At 25.1% G+C, this 19,408-nt stretch overlaps 1 protein-coding gene across 1 annotated transcript in view; it reads right to left on the reverse strand.

Moving 5' to 3' along the window:
- Positions 1-19,408, reverse strand: part of LOC129612820 (bestrophin-3) — a 51,494-nt gene that overhangs the window by 8,321 nt on the left and 23,765 nt on the right. Inside the window, exons 4-7 of the mRNA XM_055526603.1 lie at positions 19,188-19,368; positions 18,739-19,107; positions 17,917-18,030; positions 12,016-12,123 (exon numbers count right to left, since the gene is read on the reverse strand). Coding sequence (XP_055382578.1) covers positions 12,016-12,123; positions 17,917-18,030; positions 18,739-19,107; positions 19,188-19,368 — 772 coding nt within the window. The remainder of the gene's footprint in view (positions 1-12,015; positions 12,124-17,916; positions 18,031-18,738; positions 19,108-19,187; positions 19,369-19,408) is intronic.

A 19,408-nucleotide genomic window follows, 5' to 3' on the forward strand; every position in this document is an offset into this window, starting at 1 on the left:
TATAAGGTTTAAATAGGGGTAAGAATGCCAATAATTAAGAATATGTTCTCAAATAACCAATTGGTACAGCTGTTCTGTACATACGATACTGCTAAAAATGATATGAAAATTGTAATAATATGGGAAATCCCCAAAACGGATTTCGGAATTATAATATCAAAATAGCAAAACAATACCTAAAATGTATTCAAGATGGCTCTGCTGCAAAAAATTTCTTTGTACAATTTATTTATGAAAACCTCAAAATTTAATATATTCAATTATACTAAAATTTTTCTTAATACGCTTATATTATAGACCTAGGACATAATTACATTATGATATTGTTATGAGTATCCCAGAGTTGTCACATTCAAAATTAAAATTATCTTGTCTTATTTAATTCAATGATTACTTGTCAAAATATTTTGATTGATTAAATTATCAATTTTGTGAAAATAACGCGCAAATCTAACATACTAACTCTCCTTAAATATTAAAAATGTGAAATTGATTTCTTAGTAATTTAAATTCTTCAAAGATTTGTTCAAAAAAAATTTTTTTCGCTATTATGCGTGCGAAATCAAAACTAATAAAACGATTAACAGGTTATTATTGAATAATCGCTGGGAAATAAAACAAATTTTTTCTACAAACATTAGGCTAAGATAGAAGCGTCTCCAGGAAAGGTGAATTTTTAAATTTGCTTACATATGCTTTCTATTAATTACATTTTGTATTAGGGCTTCTTATAATTAAAACTTAGAAAAATTAAAATTTCAGATTTTTGAACAACAGTTTACTGAATTGAATATTTTTTCTTAGAAATTTTTGTTCCTATAACTAAATCATATTATTTCTTTAAGAATTTTTATTGATTTTTCAGCGGTCTCTTTTATACTTTACTTAGGTTCGTTTAAAATTTTAAGCTTCAAATCTACTTTTTATTTTTTTGTCTACACCATGTTATAGCGACGGTTGACGTCAATAAACTTGTCATCGAAAATTTTTTGATATTTTATTTGATTTTAATTAAAATATGCATAAATTATAAAATTAAAAATAGCTTAAGACTTAAAATATTTATTAAATTCAGCACATTTGAATAAATACTGATAATTTTATTTTAAGTTTATTATTTTAGAATTTATACACTAATGACATTTGAATATTAAAATGACTATGCAGTGTGAATGCAATGCTGTAGGGTGTTTGTTGACATAGGTTGAGTTCAAGTTTGCAAATCTTAAAAAGTAGTTCTTATGTTTTCAGCGCTATTATGCAAAAGAAAATTCAAAAACTGAAAAAAAAGTTCTGAAAATAAAAACGTCCCACTGCAACCATCTGTTTTTGACATGTCAATTTTATTTTGTCAGTTTAGTTTTAAACCTTGGTATTATTAATTTATTTTTTAAAAAAAATTAATAAAAAATGGATACGGATGGCAAAAAAAAAAGATAAAGGAAAGTAATTTTCTCCTAAACAACATCTTACTAAGCAGCTTCCAAAAAAAACTTAACAGAATAAAAAAACATCGAAATTTTTTACAACAATCTACTTTTACTACCTCCCAAATTTTTTACTACTCCCCACATCACACTCCTCTTTCTACGCCCCGAGCAGGAGTCGTTTTCTAATTTCAGTCTTTCATTTATGAGGAGTTTGGTTTCTGCACTGGACCATCTTTTTATGCTATTTTCTTCATCCTTAAATCTCAATAATAAGAAAACCATTTCAAATTTATTGAAAAATTTAATTTTGATAATGTAGATATGTACTTACATGTCCTCACCAGTCTCGAGTGTTTCAGACATTATACAATTTTGAAAATTAGCAAGTTTTTTTTAAGAAGAAACTATTGAATTTTGTTTTAGAAGAAACTATTGAAATTCAATGAAAATTTTTGAACAAAGTTAAATTTTTTTAAAGAAATTAAAAATTTTTAAGCGGTCTTATTACGCGGTCTTATTTCATACTATTAAAATTTAAGGTTATATTTTTTTCTTATTAATGACAGCACAAATTTAATGCTGCAAATGCTGCTGAAGTTCTTTTCAAGTTCTAAAAGCAAAAACGCGCTACTTTTTGCAGTATAAATACAAAAATGCACTGCATTTGTAGAACTTCATAAGATCTGCAAACTTGAACTCAACCATATTGAAATTTTTTCGTTTCTACAATAAAAAGGGTTGAAGCATAAATTCTTTTTTCGTTGATAATGAATTGAAAACCAGAAAGTATTTTCAGTATTCCATGCAACTTGACTCATTTTTCAGTTAATAATAAATTGAAGACCAGAAAGAATATTCAGTATTGTATGCAACTTATGACTGCGGTGCATTGTCATCCCTAATGATTATTTGTCAACGCCAACTTCCGGAAGTAATGTCCTCTTAACAAATGATGAGCTCATTGAAAATTGGCAAGAAAATTATTGAACTATTAAACCACATTTTCTACAAATATCATTAATTCAACACAACAACATAACTGCTGATATATTACAATTAAACGACTATATAAAAGTGTCAAAATATGTAATATAAATGTTAAATTTATATAGCACAATAGGTAGTGTTATAAGATTACGACATTTTAAACGATACTATTTTAAGTTTAATTTTTATCACACTTACTTTCTCATTGAATATCACTTATTTCTCAAATGAAAGTATTTAATAAAAACTACTTAAAATTTTGAAATCGAATGTACACTAAATGTGTTCACAAATTTACTGCAATATAGCACTACGTAATGTGCAGTAGTGTAGGTTGGGTGTATAGTTACATAAAGATGACATCTTATTTCAATAATTCAATGAGTATTCAAAATCAGTGAATGTGTTATCGCTTAACTTGGAAAATATATAATCATAATTGATTAGAAGTTATTATGGCAGGTAGTTTTTAAGTATACACCAAATATTAATCCGATTTTCCAATAAATCATGTATGTGTACATAAGTATATATGTATGTTAATCAAATTTGTTATACAATTATCATTATTATTTAACAAGTGTAATTGCATTTACTCACTTTTTATTCTTCGCTAGTTTCTTGGGCAAAAATTTCATAAATTTTATACAAAAAAAACTTGTTTACAAAATTTTTATGACTCTCTTTTGTTATGCCTCCTCTCATGTATTGTCAATTACTGTTATTTAAAGCTATAAATAAATATGGCTATGATATATGTATGCATTATACGCATTGTAATTCAGGTGTTTTCAGTTTTCGTATTAAATTTTGAAAACTGCTCCAATTAAATTTTATTTTTGTTTTATTTGTTTCGATTATTCTTTATATTTTTTAATTTTTTTTATATATTTCATAATATATAGGAAATTCCAAGTTATATTTGTAATAAAACTTAAAGTCGGATTCTTTCATTTATGTGCGTATATACATACATAGATAAAATGTGTGTGACCTCCAAAAAAAACTACCACATATAACACATATTGAGAACGCACACATATTGACATAAGTTTACTGATCTGTTATTGATAAATGAACAGCTGTTTTAATTAGGTCTTCCAAAACTATTAATATTGCATTTTTAAATTAAAAAATAATAACAATAATATTTTTAATAACATGTAAATTAAAATAATCATAGCACAGTAATTATAATTACAAATATAAAATATAAATCACTTATATATATTTCATTGTACGTTATGTGTGTTATTTGACATAAATTTAAAAATGGTAACAAAAAAATGTCAAAAAATGAAAGAGATATAAGAGAAAAATGTGATAATTTTTTGTTTGTTAATTAAAAATTGAAATTATTAATTAAATGGTGACAATAATATTCATTAAAAATAATATACATATGTATTATGTATGTATGTATGTAATCTTTAACAAATATCTACATATGTATGTATGTATGTACGTGTACGATTACATGTTTACATGCGCAAATATAATTCCGCGATATTGAACTTGAAAGGTTGCTATCCTCGAATTTTACTTATCACAATCAAATATACAAATTATAATTAAATTATTATTATGGATTTTTAATTAACATGCGGAATTTATTAAGATTTAACAATATGTTTGTCGCATTTAAAAGTTAAAAAAGAAAAAAATTTAACTTAAAAATTTTAATAAAAATAATAAATTAAATCGAATTTGCGGGAACAAAGAAAAGTAACAGTGAAAATAAGTAATAAAAGAAGCAACTTCTGCAAGGGTTAAGTGTGTGAATAATGTCGTCAATTGCAAAGAACCAAAGCAAGGAGTCGTTGTGCCCCATTCTCTCTCCGTACGAGACCATGACTCTACAGCGCTCGATCAAGATAAATTCGAGCTCCTTTTCAGTACTCGTATTTCTCTCCTCCTTCGAACGAGAACACACATATTCAAAGAACACATACACTATGATTTCCTCGCTTTGCCCCCCCCCATTTTTGAAGTGTTTTTATTTTAGAGGCTCTTAAATCGCTTCTGGTCAAAATCTCTTAGAAGCTCCTTGGACAGACACAACGCTCTTTCTAAAAATTAAATCCTCTCTTATTCCTTTTTTAATTCTCAAAGAATAGTATGGGGTTCGATTCCGAAGAAGGGCTCCGGGCCAAAGAGATCCGCTGCTATATGTTATTGGAAAATTATTTAGTTATTAATTTTACCGTCGCACGGTAGTTTTGCTAATTAAGAAAATGTCTTAAATTCAACTCTGTTACTATAATTTTTATTTTAAACTACTTTTGAAATTACGATTTTTTTTTTGTTCAAATTTTCAATTGAATTGAAAATATTCTAAAAGTAAGTGGTATAAAGTAGTTTATCAATTGTCCGACATTGTTTTGTTATTAGGTAATAAAAATAAAATTTGACTTAATGATATTGAAATACAAGTGCAAAATTATTCTAAAAACATGCTGCAGTACGTGATTATATTTCATATTTATTATCAAAAAATTTCTAATCTTACTTTCATAACACTTTTTTTAAAAATTTTCACAAAACTTATAAAACATTCGGAAATATTTTATAAAAATAACACTAAACTTAATTATCAATTACGAAAATATTATATAAAATCGAAAAAAAATACACTGACAAAAGTTTGTTTTACAAGTTTTAATTGTTTGTTTTTTTAGGTTATCGATTTTTTTGAATTTATTCCAAAAACACAATAATTATTATTATCGAAACGTGAAAATATAATAATTTTGTTATTTTTAAGAACAATTAAATTCCGGATTTCTAGTTATTTTTATCATAATTAAATTTGGCAGTAGTTATACAGTAGAATAAAATTATTAACCATTTTTTAGGAGAATTTGTTTGGATTCTTTGATACGTAGATTTTTTGACAACTAAAATAAGACACCTAGCCTAAGAGAACCTATAGCTGCAGTCACTAAATAATCTAATCTAAAATAGAATGCGTTAATTAATAATTCTCTCAGCATTGTAAAACACCCTCTACATTTTATTTACTGATTTCTTTCTCCATTCTACACTACATAATTTTTGTCTCACCTTAAATTTTGTTTTAATTATAATAAAACACCGAAAACAAAAATTTAATTTTTATAAACCTCCAATCAATTCGATATTGAAGATAAATAATTATTTGCATATTTTCAATGCAAATTTCATCATTAAAAATTTTTGGTTATAAAGCAACAAAAAATAAAAAAATTCGCAAAAATTTTTGCTTGTATTTTACTACAAAATTTAAAAAGCATAACAAAAAAACACAAAACTTCTTTTATGTCAATTTGGTTTTCATTGAAAATTTTTTTTTAATTATGTATCAGTAGGTTAAAAATTTTAGTGTACAAATAAAATGCAGGTTCATACCTAAATATTTTTTCACTCATTAAAATTGAGTACATCAAGCATACACATGCACGAACTAGGGCTTACTACAGACTACTGGTACGGATTCTGCCATATAATTAAAATAACGCTACCCTGACGAGAGGGAGACGAAGGTACACATTCTCTTCGAAAGCCCACGGTTAGCCATTATGCCTCAGATTCCGCCTAATTATAAGTGATGTTCGGACTTTAGAACAATGGTAACACTGAATTATTACACATTTATAATGAATTAGGCAGTTATATAGAATGACTACGATTATCAGAATCAGAAAGTATTTTACTCAAAACTTTACATAATTGGAATTCTTTGTTTAATACAATAATTTTTGTTAATATTCCAAAAACACATAATAAGAAATACCGTTCGTCATATTGTGAATTGTACGATAGTTCAACAAACTATTTCGAGAATTAAATATTTCGGTTCAAATTGTCAACCGTATAGTCAAGATTGCATTGAATTAACGATTGAGTTCGAAGTCCAATTAGTTGTGCAAAAGCCAAACCAAAGCGGAAAACTAAAACCTGTTGTTGTTAACACAAAACAACAGCGGAAAGGCAAAAACCTACTTTTGAGTATTTTGCATATAACGTGACGCACACGTGGAACATTATACTGTCCATATTATGTGTATTCTATATGAATTTTAACATTTCGTTGCGGTAAACCGCTCTTGTTCTGTTCAAAATTGCAGTAATTAATACACATTTTGAGTTTATTATTTTGTTATTGCTGAATTGTGTAGCAATACTGCAATTTCGAAGTTATAGATTTTAATTATACAAAAACAAATTATTTATTTTGCTTTTTATTGAAACAGAAATTAACAAGTGCAATTTTATTATTTTTTTTTTTTTAATTTTTATTCATTTTTTATGAATTTTTTATGTTTGTTTGTGTAAAACTTCAAATTAAAAATTTATGTAAACAAAATATAATTTGCAATATAAAAAAACAATCAAAGCAAAACCAAACAATGTTGAGTTAATTTTTAAGTATGTAGGTATGTGTTTTATTTCATTGAAGAAATATTTTTGAGTTTATTTCTCGTTTTTTTAATTATTTTTTATTTTGAATTTAATTTTTAAAACAAAATAAATAATTTTATTATTTTAATAGTTTTTATCATTAAAATAATTTGACATTTGACACACTCACACATATTCAAATGACATTTATGTTAAAAATTCGTATAGAAAATAGAAACAACAATCGTGCAGAAACTATTTGAGAGAAAATCTCACCTCGATTCCTGTATCAATAACTCCGCTCGATTTCGATACTGAATTAGGCATCTTGAAGTTTTTAACAAACAAACATAATTTTAAATATATTATTAATTAATTTAAGAATTATTTAAAAATTAAAATAATTATAATTATTTTCAAAATTTTCTTTTCAAATCAAAATTCTCGATATTTTTAGTTGAGAAAATGAGAGAAATGCCATTTTCTATATAAAATGTATTCTGTTATACATTATTTAATCTTTTATACTTTATTGTATAATCTTACACATACTTATGATTAAAAACGTGATATGGAAAATTCTAGTTCCTAAATAGAAAAACTGAAACTGTAATACAATTGCAATAACAATAACTGTTATACAATGATACAGCAAAATATTATTTTGGTCATTCATCAACTATGTTTTTCTGAAACTGTTATAAACTTAAATGCGGTTTTAATTAATGGTACAAAACAAAAAACGCGCAGTTTTGAAAGATGCAAAATTATAGGAAACTGAAATTGAAAACAATAGAGGAAAAAGTCATAGCCTTTTGTCATTTCTTTGAATTTCTAATTAACTTTATCAATAATTACAGCATCTTAACTACATTCATGTTCTCTTATTTATTTCATTAGTATAATGATTAAAATTTTAATGTAAAATAACAATATTATAAATTTTCTTTTATTTTTCCATTGTAACAATTCGGAATGACATGACTGATTACTATTTACTATTAGATAATTAATTTTTAAATTTATTACCATAAAATTTTTCTAGTTAGTTGCTGTGCTCAGTTCATTTTCTCCCATAGAATTCTAACTTATGTTTTCATTTTTTTTTGTTTTTCTCACAAATGGACATGAGAGTTTTAAATATGGTTTAATTTTAGTTTGTAAAAATTCTAGTACATGCAATAAATCACAACACATAATATGTATATGCAAGTAAATTATAATGAGCACAAACAAACTTTAGCGCTCATCTATTTACGGTAATGTTTTATTAGTGTTAACGTCATTATTTGCTGTATACACGTTTTTCTATTTGATCTTGAACTTAATAACCAAAATTGAAATAGTGACTTAATACTAAATAAGGGACCGTTATAGTTGAAAGGTTTTAAGATATGTAACAAATCAATTTATTTACTAAATCGAATTCCTGATATAAATAAAACCGAAGAGTGTAAATGTAGTATAAGAGTGTGGAAGAGTGTGGAACGTATTGACGAGAATGTTGGGATCGGACGTCGGAAATGAGGCAGGTGAGTCTCTTTATTACTGTTCCGTCTCCTGGAAGGACCAAAGAGTTATTGGGGTCTAGGAGGGGGGGAGGCCAGGTTGGTGGTGAGCCTCTTCACTGGGCACTGCAGGCTTGGCTATTATTTGCACAAATTGGGACAACCTAGAGATCGTTTGCGTAGATTTTTCCATGATGAAGATGAGACGGCTGAGCATATTATCTACTTTTGTGAAGCACTGGCTAGAAGGTGATTGGTTCACTTGGGAGGATATGTGGTAGCATCTTCGGACTTGTGAGACGTGTATAAGTGGCGGGATGTTACAATAAGTCTTTGAGGCTGCAGTGACGTGGTCTGTGGTTGACCCCTGCTAATTTGCAATCTAATCTAATCTAATCTAATGGAGAATTTAAAATTTTTTAGTAATTGGAAAGTTTGTTATAAACAAACTTTAATTCGAAAATATGTTAGAAACAAACTTCACTATTATTTTGGGCTTCTATAATTGGTGTTCTACTGTCCTTGCCATTCATTTCATATTAAAACTAATTAAAAATGGAAAAATCAATCATTTGAATATTCAGTACGTACATATATAGAAGCTTATTTTAACACTTGTTGAATCGAAAATGGGAAAAAAAAAATCAGTCATTATTGTGAAAATTTAAAAATAAATTTCAAATTTTTTCTGAATGAAATAAAAGAAAAACAGAACAAAAACAATATAAGAAAATGAACAAATAAATAAAAAAACTAAAAATTTATTAAAACGCTTAACAATAAATAATTCTGAGAATCTTTTTAATGATTTTTGATTGACACATAAATAATTTGTTAAAAAAAAAAAATAATGGAAACTATATAATTAATTTATTGTTAATTATTAAAATAAGAAGAAAAAAAAAATATAATAAGTTTATGTAAAATGTCATCCGCATATGTTCATTCATTAAAACATTTTAAAATTTATGGAATTTTATATTTATATGAAATGGCGGTAAAATATTACGGTAATTTAAAATCTAATTGACAAAAGTTATGTTATTTTTTGATTAAGTGACATTACGCCATTTTAAAAACACAAAATCCAATTTTAATAATTGCCTTTTAACAGAATTGAAAAGGTAATTCTCAAATTTACAAATCTATACGCGCATATAAAAATCTTTACATAATATTATGTTGCTCAACGATGCTTAACTTTTTAACCTGTCAAATTCTTTATGTAAATATTGATCCCTGTAATTTACTAGGTTATAAACAGAAGACTTGAGCGAAAAACTTCTTCACATATTGGTAATTTTGTATAATTCTCACACAGTAAAGAATGATTTACGTAAAAGAAATCGAATTTCTTTAAGGAATAGAATAATCCAACAAGGAAGAATTATTCACCACAATAACTCACATTTTCTACTTTCTTAACTAATAGAATTAAAAAAAAATACAAAAGGAAAACAGCATAAATAATCTTGCTAAAGATTTTAGTACTCGATTTCTAATGAAAAATATGAAATATATGCGAACGTGTAATGTATTTTTATATTTAAAAATTAAATTCGAAATTTAATTACGTAAGAAAAATTTTTCATATTAATTTAAAGCGGTAATCTTCTTTCATGTATACAAATCAAAGATGACATTCATCATATTCTGACATTTTTATTGTCAAATGTCATAGGAACAAATTTATTAAGTTTTTCCATAAAAAATGACAACTTCTATGTGTTATAAACTACATGTTTTAAAGTGTTACCGACTTCAATTAATTAAATTATATTAAAAATAAAATATTTAAGGTAAATAAACAAGTTGTCACCTTCCAAGACATATATATGTATGTACAAGTATAATTAATATTTTTTTGTTGTTTTTTAATAACTTATATTTGATATTAAAATTCTATTAAATTATATTCGTATAACAGATAACTTTATTGTTTATTCAAAAATTATAAAAATATGATAAAAAATAATTTTAAATTTTAATATTTTAATTACATATTTATAGATAGTACGAATGGAAAAAAATCGTGATATTTTGGTGTCTTCTTCATTTTCATTTTGTTATTCAAATATAAAATAACAAATGATTATGTAATAAATAAATTTTATTTATAAATTATCTTTTAATTTGAATTGTTTTAAAAACTTATAATTATATAATTATCATTAATTTGCAACTTCTTTATACAAATATAATGTGAAACCATTCGTGTTATAAACTACTGTCAGGGAAAAAATTTAATTTTTAATTTTAATTAATTAATTCCGTTCAAAATTACAGCATTCAATAATTATTATAGGTGTGATGGATATTTTTAAAATTTATTAAATATACAGTGCTGCCACTATGTCACAGCACTGTATATTACTGTAAATATTACTGTAAATGTGTTTGAAACAATGAAAATTCTAATATAAAAAACAAAATGAAATATTTAAGAGCGATTGTCCAATAACAACAATTTTAATTCGAAAAGATATTCAAGTTAGACGAGACTCGGCTAGGGGGAGTTAGACAGACTGCAATTAAGTATAGATGTATTTGCAATAAATTTTATTAATAAAATTTTTCAATTTAAAGACAAGGAATAATGTGCTAATAAATTTTTTCAGGCGTTAATACTCGTAAAAGTTTAAGAATTATTTTTCTAGATAAACGGCAGTTCTATAATCAATGGTTACGATTTTACAGGCAATATTTATATTCACTTTATTTAAATGTTATTAAAGGTCTAATAAATTATTCAAGGTCATATTTAATAATTAAAGAACAATTGGAGCTTTTCGGAAAATAAAGCAGTATAATAATTAGGTAATTAATAAATTAATAATTTTTAATTATTTTAATAAATTTTTCAATATTTTTACGTGTTGTGCGGTAATTTAATTTAAAATAATAAATAAAATTAAAACAAAAGAGTAGAATAATACTTTAGATTCGGTTTTGTTTATAATTTTTTAGTGTTATTGCATAAAAAGGTGTATTTAAATTTGACCCCCTTGCACTGACTAGGGTATTAAAAATTTAATTAAATATTCTCAGTGGTGTTTATTGTAAAAGTAATTTAATTTTATTTATAGTTTATTTAATTAAATTAAATATATTTTAATAAATTTTAGCTCCTTGGGCCCGATACTGTTCCTGTGTTATAGAAATAGTTCGCTGAATCTAAATACAAATTTTATATAATAAATTTACTTCTATGAAAATACATGCAGAAATAATATACGACTGAATGGAGCACCATAAACTGACATTCTATATCTGTATTCAGATAAAGAGTGTCAGAAATGCTTAGAACAAGAATTTAAAGCTGATACAAGTGACGCAAAACAAGGCTATAAAAAATATCTTCGGCTACAGCATAGGAACTTTAATTCGACATATACATAAAGACCACAATATTTTGCCTATAAACTTATTAATTAATAAATGTCTATAAATTTAGTCTGCATACCTATTTAATGGTCAACAACGATATTATCAAATTTTAAATTAACATTATAAAAAATAGGGAAGTAGACAGATATGGTATACCAAATCTGCTCAGAATATCAGAGCTGTGTCATCAAATATTTGATTCAATCGTCGTGACACAATATTTAACTTATAATGAATTTCTAAATTCAATTTAACCAGTTATAAATCATTAAATAAATAAATGGATAAAAAAATAAAAAACTGAACGCTTAACTATTATATACCTTAATATGTCTGTCAATTAACCAATTTAATTCGATGTCATCATCATCTTCTCCAAATGGATTAATAAGAACTTCGGCAACTTTAAGCCATCCAACATAGAATACGAACTGAAAATTAAAAAAAAAATAAATTAAAATTATATGTTGAGTAAATTTATTACAAAAACAAATTTTTTTTGTGGTCCTAAAAGCAAAAGTAATCCCAAATCTATAATTATTCCATGCGTACGTATTTAAAGTAACGATACATTTTGCATTCAATTAGAAAATTTAAGATTTTCAGAGTAATTCTTTAATGTCACCCCGACCTTTGTGTACGCTTGGCAGAAATATATAATCGATTACTAAATTGTATAGTACAAACGTGCTAGTACAGCGATACACAACCAATGATTGAAATCTTCTGCGTGTACTCATGGCAGTCTATAGTCTACCAAATACATATTAATGAGAATACCCTCAGATACAGAAGATATTTAATGATCAACTTAAAGTTTTAAGGTGCAATATTAAATTTTTTTAAAATAATTTATTAATTATTATAGTTAATATTAGTACCTTATTAATTCATATTAATAGGCTTACTTAATTTTATATTAAAATCACAAAAAAAAAAAAAAAATTGAATAACGTCTCGGTGTAATTGAGGTTTTTGTGGTCAAATTTCGAAATTTTATATTTTAAAAATTCGAAAATATAAATAATACAATACAAATAAACTATTGAAAATATGCCAAAATTACGATATAAAATAACTCAATTACCCGCTCACGTATAATTTAAACGCAGTATGTTCAACAAGTTTTAAAGTTCTATACGAAATTTTAAAAATTTAATGAATTCTTATTGAAAATAAGTTTGTAGATTTTAAAACTTAATTCTGTGTTTACTTCTGTGCTGACACTATTCTTAAGCAGAAAATCAAAAAGTGGAGGAGTCAGCCCTACTTTTAAAAACTGCATGACAGTGACAGCACTGCATAAATGACAATTAATTTTTAAAACTAAATATTGCTTTTAAAATTTAATTAACATAAATTAAATATTAATTAACATTGATTCCTTAATCTTCACATTATAATTATAGCTTTTCAATAGTATTTTTAAAGTATGTGAGTTTCTGATTATTGATAGCATTAATTTTCATGCTACCAATATAAGAGTAGATCTTTCAAATTTCTCAATCAAAAATTGCGAGGAGGGTGGTGGGATTTCTCCCGGTGTGTTTCGAAGCAGAATAACCGACTTCCCAGCAAACCTGGTTTACAGTTCATGTCAACTAAACCAGTCAAAAATTCCTACCAACTACCTTAGTGCTACAAATTATACAAAGATTCACCTTTCAATAACACCGCAATCTAAAAAATTCGAGTATTTATTTACCGTTTTATGTCCAATTTACCTATAAAAATTTGTTTTTGTTATTTTTTTTTTAATTTAAATTAATAAATCAATCACAATCGTCTATGCTAGCAGATACACTATGAATAAATAAATTTTTTTGTATTTAATTTGACTTTGTGGTTTAAAGAACAAAAGTACTAAGAAAAACGCGTTTTTTAGAGCATTCATATAGTTATTACAACCAAATTATATAAAAAAAAATTATATGAGAAACTAAAGAAGAGACTTATTTAACAGAAATATTGTGTAATAATTAAATAAAATTGAAAAATAATGCAAATTCTATTTAAGATATACAATAAAAGTTTTCGATGTACGAAAAAATATAAAATTACACTCTATGCAGCATATATATTATGCCTATCAAAAGAAATATTAATAACATAAAATTTTCAATCTAGCTAACGGTCTAGCAGAACTAAATTCTCCCGCTAATAGCAATTTCAGAGTCTCCACCTGAAATAATCGGCAATTTAAATGTATTTTAACAGAGAGCACGCCCACCCTCTATCTCTTGATATTCTTGAATAACTCCTAGGTATAGATCAAATATTCGCCTACGCATTTATAAACCTCCGTAATTATTTCCTCTCTTCGTGAAACAACCAAAGTATAATCCATTCACGAATTCGTTTTTAGCACCACAGATTCGAACCAAAGCGCGTATTTCACCGGTTTTTAGAAACCTTATGTCCTTATTGCATATAAATTTTTTTACGGACGTCCGGACGGGCAACCTAATACTATTTTCCCAGTTTTTCTTGAAATTCTTTAAAAAATAGATATTACTTCAATACATTATTATATTTAAATTGAAATATGAATGCAAATATATATTATTTCGTGTTGCATAACCAATTTTAAATATATTTACAACTGTTATTATTATTTGCGTAAATAAAAAATGGTTAAATCATTAAATATTCATTGTTGTATTACTTGAAACGTATTTATTGATATTATTAAATTATTCAAAGAATCCGATATTTCAAAAGAAACTTTTGACATATTTTTATTTATGAGTTTAAGTTTTATACAATATTTTTATTTACATATTTTACACGGTTTCATACATTTTGTATTATGTAAGTTCATTTTTATTAAAAATTTTATTTAGATTGTTTATTATTATAAATTGCTTGAAATTTATGACGACCAAATACATCAGATATAGTCATATGATAATTAACGTTCTGAATATGATAAAAACGTTCTGAAGAGTTCCAAAAGTTTTTAAAAATTGATCCGGTAGTTAGTCTTAATCACTGACCATTATGCCATTGGAAATCTTCGAATTTGATAACCTCTTCCCCAACGAAAAATAGGCGAATCACCCCCTTCGGGCATCGAAAAACTGCAAAGCCTAGGTTCTGATTAGTGGTCTGATGAAAATAATGCTTTAAATATTGTACAAAATACAATTTAAATTTATAGAATTTAAATTTTATACACTATATTAAAGGTGAATCTGAACGAGTAATCACTTAATGGACGAGCTATAGTAAGTATAATGGATAAGAGTATAGTAAGTATAATAAAGGGGGTCCTATAGTTCTTATGAGTGTAATCATAGTTCTGAAATTATTAAAAATCGAACATAAAATTTTTTTATGGTTATTTCTGGAAAATTAAGCAAAAAAATTAATAAATTATTTTCGACACAAAAAAAACAAGGCGACAACAAAAAATTCTCAAGTATTTAAGTATTTTTTTTTTAAATTTTGCTAAAAACTTAATTTTTTTTTAAGTATTTTTGCACAAATATTAATATTTTAATTTTTTTATGCTTCTTTCGCCCAAAATATTTACCAATAATTTACGATCAACACCAATTTAAAGTTAATCGCTTAAAAAATATTCCACTATAAAAAAGAAAATCATAAACGGTAGAAGCTTTTTAACATCAAATTTTAAGCTTTAAATTTCTTAAAAGTCACGAATTCAAACATACAATAAAAATAAGATTTTTTTTTACTTAAAATTTACATAAAATCAATTATTGTTATTTGATTTTTTTATCACGATATATAGCTGATCATTTTAGTTATAATTTAATTTAACAAAAGAAAAAATTTTAAATAACTTTGGGGTAGTGAAATTGTACAGTAGTCAAACACGTGCGGCATACTAAAGTAAGCACGCGCAAAAATTTTTAAAATAAATTCAATTAAAGAAAACATAATTAGCCGACAAATCGAAAAAAAAAATTTAGATATTTTTAAAAGCGTTCTCTTCAGGAATAATAACAACACGAACAACAAAATTCGTATGTTTTCTCATACGTAGTGAAGTAATTCCAATGCACCCTCTCAGAGAGAAGAGAGTCTCTAACCGCTTTTGTTTAAGACCGAGATTTTCAGTGGAAATTGTATTCCTTTCGGGGTATGAGAATCACTCTTTTGACAAACACAAATTATTTGCAATACATTATGGTGCAGTACGTAAGGGAAAGAGAAAGACGTCTAATATTAAGATGTCAGAGTTTAATATTAAGACAATAAGCATGTAAAGCATGTTAAGCGTGTTGTAAAATGAGCAATTAAATTTTTCCCAAATAAGTTTTTTTCTACAATTAAGTTTTGCAAAATATTTTGATAACATCATACTAACACCACTCCAAATTTGTTAATATTAAATTTTAAATTAAAATTGATTTTAACTCAATATTTTAGATTAAATTAAATTAATTCCAAATAAACAAAATTAATTTTAATAATTTATTATAATTTTTCGTTAGAAAAAAAATGTTATTTCTAGAGATTAATAATTTATCTTTAAAATCCGGTTCTTGAAATTAAACTTAAAATGAAAAAAGTATCTCCTTGCTTACGTATTTTTATAGAACACACTTTTAACAAAATATTCCCCATATACACACCGCATGTACATAAATTTGGCTTAAACTTATTTATTTTTTACTGTTAATTTGCATTTTAAATTTTCTTAACACATATTATGAAGAAAAACCAAAAGTTAAATTCTTCGGAACTGTTTAAGATCAAAGCAAATAAAACAGTATGCATAAAAAAAATATTTACATAAATATCAAAAGAAATTTTTAAATCATAATTACTATTGCATTTAAAAGAAGTGACGCTGAAATCAGAATATTTAAAATTTTAACGTAAAATGCTTTCGTTTTTGCTTGCAAAGTACCCGAAGAGGGGATAACTGAAGGAATCATTTTTATAAAGATTTCCCTGAATATATAGATGATAACAATCCGGATGGGATGGAGTTTTAAAAAATTTACACTGCGTGCCATGTGATTAACGTCTGCCAACTTATTATTTACTTGTTAAAATCAGAATTCAATAGGCTGATTTCCAGCAATGGACCCGCAATTTAATTGAATCAGCACTTAAAGTAACATTCGACGTCTTGCAAATCAACATTGTTCGAAAAATACAGAAAGTAATGCTTGATTTCCGAAATTCAATATGTCAAGTGTGTTTAAAATTTTATTTAAATCAATCGACGCTTTAACTATTTAACTATTGTGATTTAACTATTTAAACATTATTTATTCACAAATTCTGCGAAATTATTATTACGCTAAAAAAAAATTTCAACAGAATTCATTTCAAAAAAAAAAAAAAAACAATTTTAAAATCACAACTTTTAGCAACGTAATAAAAATTTCTTAAAATTTATTTACACAAGAAATGATTTCGTTTTTGTTTTTTTTATTTATTTATTCTCTGATCTTAAAAGCGAATTAAAATTTAAATACCGCAAAAAAATACTACTTTATTTTTTGTTTGATCAATGAAATAAGCAAAAAATAAAAAATTTTGCAAAAAATAAAGCAAAATGTCAAATTTTTAACAAGACACTGCGACGCGACGCGATATTTTATACGCTTTAATTCGTTCGTAAATATAGCAAAAAACAAAAACAGTCTGATTTTAAATAATTTATGAAACACGTGTATGATTCAAGAATTAAGATAATGATAAAATATATAGATAATGTAAATGATGATTAATAGAAAAGAAAATTAAGATTTTTAATTTAATTTTGATGATTTTCGCAAAATATAAGTTATATAAATTGTATTTAACGCTACTAATGAGCAAAAACTCTAAAAAGAAATTAAAAATGGCGATAAATATATATTCTCTGCCATTATAGCAATATGTATTACTAAATTTATTTTTAACGCTTGTTGTATAATAAATGCTGCCATTATTATTATAAGTTCTATCATTTCCATTATTGTAATTATAATAATGATTATATATAGTTAATAATGCCTTATTCCTTATTTTAATTACACAAATTCGCTTTTAGTTGAGTAATCAAATGAATCTTTTTTCAAATAAGTTCTGGATTCTATATTCTATTTCTACAATTAAGAGAGGTTTAAAAGGAATTTTTGATTGTAAACTCAAAATGGGGTTAAAGTATCAAGAACTTATGAGAAATTGGTTGAATAATACTAGGACACCCCAAGAGAAAAAAAATTAAACATTATTTTTAACATAATTATACTTACTTGTAATACTGTTAAAATTGGAAAATATAAATCATCAGTATCTTTATGGCCTGGCAACATTTGTCTTCCCATTAATGATGCCGTAAAATATGTATAAAGTACAAGTGTTACCACCTATAATTTTTGAAGAAAAAAAAAATATTTTAAAAATTTGCAATTCATATTTAATAATGAAATTTTAATGACCGATAATTATTTTCTCTATATTTTCTATTTATTTTTTAGTATTCCCAAAACTCTTTAATATTCATAAAATTTAATTTTTTTTTTGCAAGATATATGTATATGGTCTTTATTAAACTTATAATAGCAAAAAAATTTGAAGATATTGTCACAAAATTACACATACACATAATTAGAAAAGAGTCAATCATTTGATTTTAATACAAAAATAATCAATTAAATGTCAATTTTTTCCGTTGTCAGAATTATTTTTTAATAATAAATAAAAATATTAATATAATTCTTCAAATATTGAAAAGCTTTTCTTTCAAGCATCTTCTTTATTCTTTTTAAAATTCAAATATTGATTTACGTTTTTATACAATTAATTGAATAGGTAAAAATAATAAAATTTTTGAACTGTCACTAAGATACACAACAATATAATATTGTGACATTGACATTGTCAAAAAGTCATTATCATAAGCAAAGAGTAAATAAAAAAGTAAATAACGCAATATTGTCCATCGTCTGTAAATTTGAGTGTAAATCAAAACAGAATCGAAATACAATTTTGATAAACCGGGCTAAATTCAATAAAGCTACAATTTATTATAAATTATTCGGTCAAAACTACCACTATTGAAAAATTCTTCTTACCTGTGTATATACTAATGGTACACAAACAGTATCATAACCAATTAAACCACCTAAACGACGTCTTATATCTGACAATTCTTGTAATATTGTTTGTACTATATGATCAGATGCTATTAAATTTTCTCTACGTGCACGATTTATAATATTTGTTGCCCATACTAATGGCATCCAATATTTTGACATTGGACTTCTTGAATCCATTGCTTCAAATATTTTTCTTTCACTTTCTAACATTAAACCGGCATCAACTAAATGTTGTGGTGTTGGAAAACGTCTTTTAACACGTAATGATATTCTTTGTAATGTTATAACATATGCTAAAACCATATATCTCATAATATTTCGTCTCATTAAACGACCAGTTTCATTCTATTAAAAAAATAATTGAATAATAAGTGAGTCTAAAAATTTCTTAATCTAAAGAAGTTTGAAATTGAAAATCAACTTACATTTCCAGTATTATTTGGAATTGCTGTTGTTATAAATAATGCTAATGTATCTGGCCATGGTAATAATCTATATTGTTCCCACCATCGATTAACAACAAGACTAACATAAAAACCAAGTACAAATGATAATGGTAATGAATCTAATTGACTGCTTGAATATTTTTTTATTTTTTCAAATATTCTGAAATTAAAAAAAAAAATTAAATTAGTTTTTATTAAGA

The sequence above is a fragment of the Condylostylus longicornis genome, unplaced genomic scaffold (genome assembly GCF_029603195.1).
Source record: "Condylostylus longicornis isolate FDR11 unplaced genomic scaffold, ASM2960319v2 ptg000077l, whole genome shotgun sequence".
Lineage (NCBI taxonomy): Eukaryota > Metazoa > Arthropoda > Insecta > Diptera > Dolichopodidae > Condylostylus > Condylostylus longicornis.